This window comes from Stegostoma tigrinum, chromosome 5 (genome assembly GCF_030684315.1).
Source record: "Stegostoma tigrinum isolate sSteTig4 chromosome 5, sSteTig4.hap1, whole genome shotgun sequence".
In the NCBI taxonomy this organism is placed as follows: domain Eukaryota; kingdom Metazoa; phylum Chordata; class Chondrichthyes; order Orectolobiformes; family Stegostomatidae; genus Stegostoma; species Stegostoma tigrinum.
Window position 1 is genome coordinate 50603201 of NC_081358.1, and position 9728 is coordinate 50612928.

The 9728-nt window shown below is 42.2% G+C and overlaps 1 protein-coding gene and 1 long non-coding RNA gene across 2 annotated transcripts in view; one reads left to right on the plus strand and one right to left on the minus strand.

The window, feature by feature from the left end:
* The window catches only part of LOC132209584 (uncharacterized), a 62852-nt gene extending 60016 nt beyond the window's left edge, over window positions 1-2836 (minus strand). The window contains exon 1 of the long non-coding RNA XR_009445748.1: window positions 1189-2836. This is a non-coding gene — a long non-coding RNA (uncharacterized LOC132209584). The remainder of the gene's footprint in view (window positions 1-1188) is intronic.
* Window positions 715-9523, plus strand: LOC125451578 (elongation factor 1-alpha-like). Its single transcript, XM_059645981.1, is given in 8 exon segments — window positions 715-858; window positions 1088-1267; window positions 1781-2074; window positions 2326-2476; window positions 5657-5913; window positions 6824-6905; window positions 6908-7052; window positions 9281-9523. Coding segments are annotated over 8 exon segments (1359 nt in total). The 3' UTR covers window positions 9387-9523.
* Window positions 9524-9728: the final 205 nt, after the last annotated feature.

Sequence of the window (9728 nt, forward strand, 5' to 3'; positions counted from 1 at the left end):
CAATGTAACCTGTTTACCTCAAGATTTTATTTGATCTGTACATCCTTTGCTTTCTATGATCTGCCTGTATCTCCTAAAAACAAAGATTTTCACTGTATTTCAGCACACGTGACAACGAACAAATCAAAGTAATTTGTTTCAAAATATAATTGCCAAACATCAATAGCTCCATGTTTCAAAAAGCAAAAACATTGAACATATTTTCAGTGTAAAATATTTCTTTCGTACTATGTCTTCTTTTTCTTTAACATTGTCCTAAAAGCTGCACAAATACAATACGCTTATTACTAGCGGCTATCATAATAAAAAATGGTCCTTGAGTTTTATCCAAACTGTGGCCGTTTAAAATAGGTTAAAATATTAACTGCTCAGATGTACCATCAATGTACTGTCTATTCTAACTCCGATCCTCGAGTTGGGATTAGACACCGATGGAGATCAGCTGTAAACATTCTAAGACATGACACATCTCGAAATACATAAAGTGTCCGATTAGTCAGAGGAACCAGGCCAAACAGCAGCAAAGCGTCAAATAAAAGTTTTGTTTTGCTGTGGCGGTCGTGTTTCCTTTATCATTGAGCTCATTAATTGATCAGTTTGCGGTTTCTCCACGTGCAACCCCACGGTTATTTCTGGGTCCGGGTATCTCGGCCAAATATAAACATCTCGACAGAAAAGATAAATTTCAGTTTTCTGAAATTCAACAAAAATAAAATGGGGAAGGAGAAGCCACACATTACTCTTGTCATCATTGGCCATGTCGATTCTGGCAAATCCACCACTACAGGGCACCTAATTTATAAATGTGGTGGCATTGAGCGACGGGCGATCGAAAAACTAGAACAAGCAGCAGTTCGGGTGTGATTGTTTCTAAAATCATTTCACGTGTTCGTAGAACATGATTACCTGCTGCAAATATTTATATTCGTGGTAGGCTTATCGGATTATTTTTATCGCTCTAAAGTTTAAACGTGTTATCCCTTACGGCTAATCAAACTTCTACAAAAGTAATTTGAAGTGTTTATATCTAGGTTTAAAGTTCTCGAAGCTGTTTGAATTTTCAAAAAAAATGCACTCATTTGTGTAGATTGGAAAAGGATCCTTTAAATACGTCTGGGTTTTGGATAAGCTAAAAGCTGAACGGGAAAGAGGCATTAAAATAGACATTTCACTCTGGAAATTTCATACCCAGAGATTCTACTTCACCATCATCGATGCTCCCGGCCATCGTGATTTCATCAAAAACATGTTGACTGGAACGTCCCAGGTACCACTTCAATGCAATCATACCCGTTTCATAACGCTTCCTTTCGGAGGATCCCGTGAAACACCAGCGTAAGTTGAGTATTAATGAGTCGTTTTTAATTCTGTTAACAGTACTCACAGCTCACCACTACTGAGTAGGCCATTCAAACCACCCCAGTTCATGAAAATACTGTGGATGTTAGAAACAGCGAGAGGAATATTTGCAGAACCGTTTTAAAGTATTCAGTTGAAATTGACGAAAATGTCAACTGTTCAAATCTAGCGTGAACTTGATGTCTGTTATAAATCTGTACCCTGGCCTGAGATTAGACACAAGGGGAAAAGTAACTGGAAAGACCTTGTTTCTAGAAAACAAACAATAGGGAAGAAGAAATGGTTCAAAACTGAAGGTTTGAACAGTCGCTCTGTCGCCAGCACTGTTTCTTCTCTCGAGTAGATGGCGCTCTCCTAGCTGTCATCCGGCAGTCTTTCTGAAACTGGTCTTTGTCTCTCCTCTCCCCGCTGCACTCTGCAGGCTGACGACGCTCTCCTCGTTGTCTCGGCCGCCCCAGGCGAGCTCGAAGCTGGAATTTCGAGGTCGGGTCAGACTCGGGAACATGCCCTTCTCGCTTTCACCCTCGGAGTGAAACAACTCCTTGTCTGTGTCAATAAGATGGATGTAACTCAACCGCCGTACAGCCAGAGAAGGATCGAGGAAGTGGTGAACGTCAGCTTTCATATTCGCAAGATCGGCAACAATGTGGCGAGTGTGCCCTTCGTGCCGGTTTGTGGCTGGAATGGGGAGAATCTGCTGAGCCCCAGTTCCAAGGTAGATGTCTTCCCTATATGACTCGGGTAAGCGAGTAACATTCATTATTTCAAAGCCGGTAAAGTTATGTAACATAACGCACACCAATAATTGCACTGAGTTGGAAGTCCTGATCCCTTTAAAAACCGTTGTTTCCCAGTGTCTAAGTGCTGACTCCAAGCGTATAGACAATTTTCCAAGTTCCAGAAGATTGGGTGTTCGTCGTACAAGTTTTTAACATGGCTTCTACAATTGTTTTGTTTTTTTTGTAGATGCCTTGGTTCAGAGGCTGGAAAATAAAACGGAAAGAAGGACATGCAAATAGCCAGGCCCTGCTGGAAGTACTTGACTCCATCCTTCCTCCTGGACGCTCTATAAACAAACCCCTGCGTTTGCCTCTGCAGGATGTCTGCAAAATTGGAGGTAGCTCCTTGCATGATCCTTGAGATCACAAACGTCAAATTGAATTCCGACTCGCGGCTCTCCTTAAGTTATAGTTATCTATTCCGCCCAAACGTTCTGCAGTTGCATGAATGCACGCATAACGGGTACTTCCTCCAGTTGAAGAGGCATTGGGGGTTTGAGTTGAATGAACCTCATGGCACCTGTCTAGCCATCTCCGTAAACGTAGAGCTTAAATAAACAAGTAGCAATAGCACGTACCTGTAGCCGGCATTTTTAACTCCTAAGATAAAGCATCAGAACAATGACTAGTTAACAAAGTGTGGAGCTGGATGAACACAGCAGGCCCAAGCAGCATCCCAGGAGCACAAAAGCTGACGTTTCGGGTCTAGACCCTTCATCAGAGAGGGGGATGGGGTGAGGGTTCTGGAATAAATAGGGAGAGAGGGGGAGGCGGACCGAAGATGGAGAGAAAAGAAGATAGGTGGAGAGAGTATAGGTGGGGAGTTAGGGAGGGGATAGGTCAGTCCAGGGAAGACAGACAGGTCAAGGAGGTGGGATGAGGTTAGTAGGTAGGAAATGGAGGTGCGGCTTGAGGTGGGAGGAAGGGATGGGTGAGAGGAAGAACAGGTTAGGGAAGCAGAGACAGGCTGGGCTGGTTTTGGGATGCAGCGGGGGGAGGGGATGAGCTGGGCTGGTTGTGTGATGCAGTGGGGGGAGGGGACGAACTGGGCTGGTTTTGGGATGCGGTGGAGGAAGGGGAGATTTTAAAGCTGGTGAAGTCCACATTGATGCCATTGGGCTGCAGGGTTCCCAAGCGGAATATGAGTTGCTGTTCCTGCAACCTTTGGGTGGCATCATTGTGGCACTGCAGGAGGCCCATGATGGGCACGTTGTCTAAAGAATGGGAGGGGGAGTGGAAATGGTTTGCGACTGGGAGGTGCAGTTGTTTGTTGCGAACTGAGCGGAGGTGTTCTGCAAAGCGGTCCCCAAGCCTCTGCTTGGTTTCCCCAATGTAGAGGAAGCCACACCGGGTACAGTGGATGCAGTCTACCACATTGGCAGATGTGCAGGTGAACCTCTGCTTAATATGGAAAGTCATCTTGGGGCCTGGGATAGGGGTGAGGGAGGAGGTGTGGGGGCAAGTGTAGCCCTTCCTGTGGTTGCAGGGGAAGGTGCCGGGTGTGGTGGGGTTGGAGGGCAGTGTGGAGCGAACAAGGGAGTCCCGGAGAGAGTGGTCGTCTCTCTGGAAGGCAGACAAGGGTGGGGATGGAAAAACGTCTTGGGTGGTGGGGTCGGATTGTAGATGGCGGAAGTGTCGGAGGATGATGCGTTGTATCCGGAGGTTGGTGGGGTGGTGTGTGAGAATGAGGGGGATCCTTTTTGGGCGGTTGTGGTGGGGGCGGGGTGTGAGGGATGTGTTACGGGAAATGCGGGAGACGCGGTCAAGGGCGTTCTCGACCACTGCGGGGGGGAAAGTTGCGGTCCTTGAAGAACTTGGACATCTGGGATGTGCGGGATTGGAATGCCTCATCCTGGGAGCAGATGCGGTGGAGGTGGAGGAATTGGGAATAGCGGATGAAATTTTTGCAGGGTTTTGCTAGTATTTAAGCACTCGGCTATTGCACTTCAATTGAAGGAGTCAATTATGAAAGTTTTCTTGAAAGGGAATCTTAACCAATCCTGAAAACCCAGTTTTTTTTTCTTGAAGTCTCTGAAATTAAACTGATCACGGTTAAAAACTTTGGTTTTATTCAAGCGGGATATGTAGTTACCAGAGTTTTTGTGAAAAGCTGTGTCCAATTTTTTTTTAACTAGGCACGGTCTTCAGATTCTCGAAGACTCCCTGTTCTTGACGTGCAGTTTTCCTTTTGATTAGAATTAGTTGCTAAAGTATAGCTGGGTATTCTTGAGTCTATATTAATTAACCTCGGCAAGTTAGTCAGCTTGCAGGCAAGCCTTCATTTCCCAATTTGACTGTCCTCGGTTGCCTGGTTTGTGCAGGCAGCTTATCCCACGTGCTTGCCTCAAAGCTAGTTATGGCTAGAGCGATCACTACAGCCATTAGGTATTAACACCACTTTATTTGGCATAACCACCTGAATTTCAAAGTTTCTAATAATCCATGTCTACCAATACCTCAATACAACTTCACAAATAGGGTTAAGATTTGTCATCTAATCGTGTGCTCTTGGAGCATCCAATTTCCACTTGTTGTCGTTTCTTCAGCTCCCCAGCCCAAAACACATTCTCTTCCTCTAAACACCCCAACCATAGTTTCTTTAAAACCTGTCCCCTTACCGCGATCTTGGTTCTACCTTTTTATCTTGTGGCACAGTATTCAACACTCATTTTAATGTTTAAAGATATTGGCTATTTTAAGTCCTCCGATTTGAAGCTTATGAAATTAGAAACAAATTATGGTTAGGCAGTGATTTGGAACGCAGTTAATGGGCACTCCCAAATGTGACCAGAGATCCTACCAAGATCATTTTGGGATCTTGTGTTCTATTCAATAAATATCAAATTGTGTGGATGTCTAAAATAAGAAAACCAGCAAATGGATTCTTATTTTGGGGAAACAAGCTTGTCCTTGGGTACACTAAGGGACTTCTGTTTCCAGGAATACAGTTCATTAACTTCATTCATTGCCCAGAAAATGAAGGTGAATAAGATTCTTGTCTCTACCAAGAGTATATATGGAGAATGTGGATAGTTCTGGGCACAATGTCTTGGGATTTGTTGACGTTGATAGGAGTGTAGGACAGATCTGGTGCCTTACTCTTCAAGAGTTAAAATTGCGATATTATTCATCAGTAAAGGGTTATTTCCTTACTTTCTAAAGTAAAAGAACTTTGAAGCTATTAAGAGGATCAAGTAATTGGTGGGGCAGTCTATGAATGAGTGAATTTTTAACTCCAATTTTGAGCAATGAAAACGTCCTGAGGCTGGTAGATCACTTAAAAAAAACAATGAAAAGCTCTTGCATAAATGGCAACTATCTAATTGTCTACTTGAACTGGATACATCCATTGAGGCATATGAGATTATTGAGGCCAAGGGAAATATGTCAGAGTTATGACTTGTTGAATGAGCAAAGGAACAGGAGTCTGTCTTGTTTTGTAGGTGCTGGTTATATTTTTCTAATCTCTAGATGAGCTTATTGAAAGATATTGCTGAAGTCACTTCTAACCTTTTTAGGCATTGGTACTGTTCCAGTTGGAAGGATAGAAACTGGAGTCCTGAAGCCTGGTAATGTGCTGACATTTGCTCCAGTAAACTTGACAGCAGAAGTGAAATTAATTGAGATGCACCACGAACCTGTTGCTGAAGCTTTCCCTGGCTTCAATGTTGGTTTCAACATTAAAAATGTATCTGTGAAGGCTATTCATTGTGGTAATGTGGCTGGGAATTGCAGAAATGATCCACCAATTCAGACCAACCGCTTCACTGCACAAGTATGACTAAAGTATATTTGTTTACTGTAAATTTTCAATGTCAGTCACATTTGGCAGGGGGAGGGGCATGTTGGCATGTGCAATGAAGACTATAGGCTTCTACACAGGGTTAATGTTAAGGGGAACAACAAAATAACTTGGCTAGTTTTTAACCCTGAAATGTACACTAAATGCTTTTAGAGGTTTCTCTGGGTTTTGGGATGAGGGCATGTGATTTGAATAAGATGCAACCACGTAATTTTGTCCCTGAAACAAATGGATTACTAGTCCAGTTTTCGACAACAGCAGCAAATTCAGTTTGAGAATTGATGTTAAAAATATTGTGGCAAAGATTTTTCCCTCAGTAGCGGAGGATTATTTTTAATGAAGGGTCATTGACCAGAACCATTAACTTTTTTTTCCTTCAGATGCTGCCAGGCCTGCTAAGGTTTTCCGACAATCTGTTTTTCATGGTTTTTAACGACCCGTGTGTGTGTGCGCGCACGCGTGTATGCTGCTGACAATGAACAAAGACATTGGTGTTCAGTAGCTACCTCCTGATTCTGTTGAATAGAAGGACGTTTCATAGCTGAAGTATAGTGGAAGAGCCATCTCCTCCTCTTCAGAGGGAATAAATATGGAGCATTGAAACATTTCATGAAATGGCTTACTACTTTTGCTTGAATAAACTTGTAGTTTCTTCTTACGCAAGTTTTTTTTTGCAGCTAACTGACAAGGAGGGATAGTGAGCAATTAGGAAGAAAGCTGTTTATTTACTGCAGCATGTGTTGCTGACTGGGTCAGTACTTATTTCCTAATCCTAACCAAATTGAAGCATTATTGCAAACTGCAGATGCAGACATAATTTTCACTGCAACACAATTCATGTTACCATTTAAAGGCATTGAACTGATTCTCCTGTCATTTGCAGATAATTGTCCTGAATCATCCCGGTTATATCAAAGTTGGTTATTCTCCAGTGGTAGACTGCCATACCGCACATGTTACCTGCAGGCTGAGTTTAAAGAAAGGCTTAACAGACGTTCTGGGCAGAAGCTAGAAGATAATCCTGTGGTCTTGAAATCTGGAGATGCTGCCACAGAGGAATTTATCCCAATTAAACCACTTTGTGTTGAAACATTCTTTGAATGTTCACCTCTTGATGAGCACTGTACACTAAATTTCATTTCCACATTTGTCTCTTGCTTTGCAAAAAAACACTAATTTTGTAGCCAGCTTAATGATCTTTTGGATTTAAGTCTGAAATGGGCAAAGTAGCAAATTAACAAGTAGGGATGATGAGTGCTCTTAAGTAGGATTTTAAAAGCCTGTTTTTGGTGAGGGGTGTAATAGTTGAAACATGCATCTAACCCTTGGGGTCCAGTTTCACTTCTAATGACCAATCAAACTGAGGTGGAGAACAATAATGATATCATCAAACACTCCTAACATGTATTAATCTACACCTCTCAAGCAGCTTTTCTTCCCTGAGTAGTGATTCTGAGGTCCATGGTTGACTAAAGGTATCTAATTTGCAGTCTCTTGATAACTTGGGTCTATTTTGGTGTCATGTTTTTAGCTCAACCATATTCATTTCATCTCTCACACATTTGTATCAGATTTGTAAACTGAACCAGTACTGTACCCTCTAGCACTTCTGGTTCGAATGGTCCAACTGACACCAGAAATTTGGTTTCTCCATCTGAAACTCTTTAGCTCCTGGCTGACAATCCAGCTTTCTAGTTTGGCTCTTGGAAACTCACTTAGTGCACAACCTTTCTTGTTGTCATGAGTCAGTGCACAACCAGGTTCCTCCCCTCGATTCTGGGCAGGCAACATAACTGGTCATTTGGAAAACTGTTTGTTTAATCCCTTCAACAATGAATGCTAAGGTTTATATAGTCACTTGGCCAATTGGCTCATTCATCATTGTAGCCACCTTTTTTGGTTTCAAATGGCTCTTGCAGATGCCCAGAAAACAGTGCATCTGTCTGTTTGTGGCTACATCCTCCCTCCTGCCCTTGATCAAGGACAATCCAGAGACCGCAACCTAAAATGACTGCCTTCTAGAAGTGTCAAAGTAACTTCATGCCTTATTGCAGCCTCCACTTCGGTGCTTCAAGCTTGATGTTTTACTGCAGACGTTTCATATATCTGGCATCCAGAAACTCCATATTTTGGAAACTGCAACATTTTCCCCTAATGCTTAATGTATTTATACCGCCTCTTAGAAAATAAATTGATCAGAGAACTAGAGTTAAATCCTAAATTTGCAACTATTTAAACTGCAAAGAGCAGTTACCCACCAGAAAATTAACATTTGACTTTATTGTGTTAGTGGTCTCTGGGTGGTTCCCCCCTCAAATTTTCTTTTAGATGCTTCTGGTGGATATATGGAATGCTCTGCCCCAGAAGGCAGTGGAGGCCAACTCTGGATACTTTCAAGAAAGATGGACAGAGCTCTTAAAGATAGTGGAATCAAGGGTTATGGGGATAAGGCAGGAACAGGATACTGATTGTGGATGATCAGCCATGATCATAATGAATGGTGGTGCTGGCTTGAAGGGCCGAATGGCCTACTCCTGCACCTGTCTATTGACTGCCTATTTGTTGTTCTTACCACATCGTCCTGGCGTTTTGCATGACTTGAACATGGTTAGCTTGAAGCTGTTTAATCTCTTGAACCTTTCCAGCAAAGACACTTCCCGAAAACACCTGAATCTTTATGGCTGGCAACAAAGCATAATTAATAAGCAGTGACACTATCTAGATTAGCTGTGTGTTTCTGCAATGAATGAGTCTCAAACTTGAAATGCTCTCAAAGGAAATTTTGGCAGATATTTGTCTGATCTAAACAGCTCCCTCAACCCACCTAATCAAACACTTAATATAAGCAACTTAAATAGCTTGGCAATACTATCCCATCAAAAGACCCTCTTCAATGGACAAGAACGTCATGTAAAAGCAGTTAGCTGGAAAACTCAGATCTGGCAGCAGCTGGAGAGAAATCAATGTTCAGATTTTTGGCCTAAGGAAGGGTCATTTGACTTGATACTTTAAAGTCAGATTTCTCTTAGATGTTTCCAGCAATTTGTAGCATCTGCGGTTTTTTAGGTTTGCTATTTGCTTGTAGCAGAAACTTTGTCTCTTCCATGGCTGTATCCAATGCATTTTTGTCTTAACTAAGATCATCTGGTGATTAAGACCTTGCTGTGTACTCGTGGCCACATTTGCTAGACAAGCTATTAAGTGAAATACCGTAAGGATATAAAGTTGAACAGTGCTAAACCCAGTTTTCTTTGCATCTTTTATTTCCCAATCACTTCACATTGGAACAGTCTGATCAGTGGATTAAGTATCAGCATAACTCTGTCTCATTTTTCCTTGCAGGTCGCTTTGCTGTCCGTGACTTAAAACAGACTGTTGCTGTTGGGGTAATTAAGTCTGTGGATAAAGCATCAATTGCTAAAAAGTTGACACAGAAGCTAGTTTAAGCATTCCAAACAATGAATTCACATTCAGAATAGACATAGCAGATTTAATTTTGGTAGTGGTTTTTGTTTAGTTTGCTACGGTGTTTTTGGCACTGTAGTTGATGCTAGCATTATCAGTAATAAACTCTATGCATGTGGTTGTGTAGTTGTCTCCATTCTTTGCTTTTAATTCAGCACACTAAAACCCTCCCAATGCTTTTTCTATTGTTAAACAAATCATGCGACTGAAACCTAGTACATACAGACTGCCCTTGCAATCTTGCCACACAGCACATGTGAAATATAGCGAGACATGTAAGAAGTTTAACCAACCTGTTCAGATGGTTCATGATCCCCAGAGCA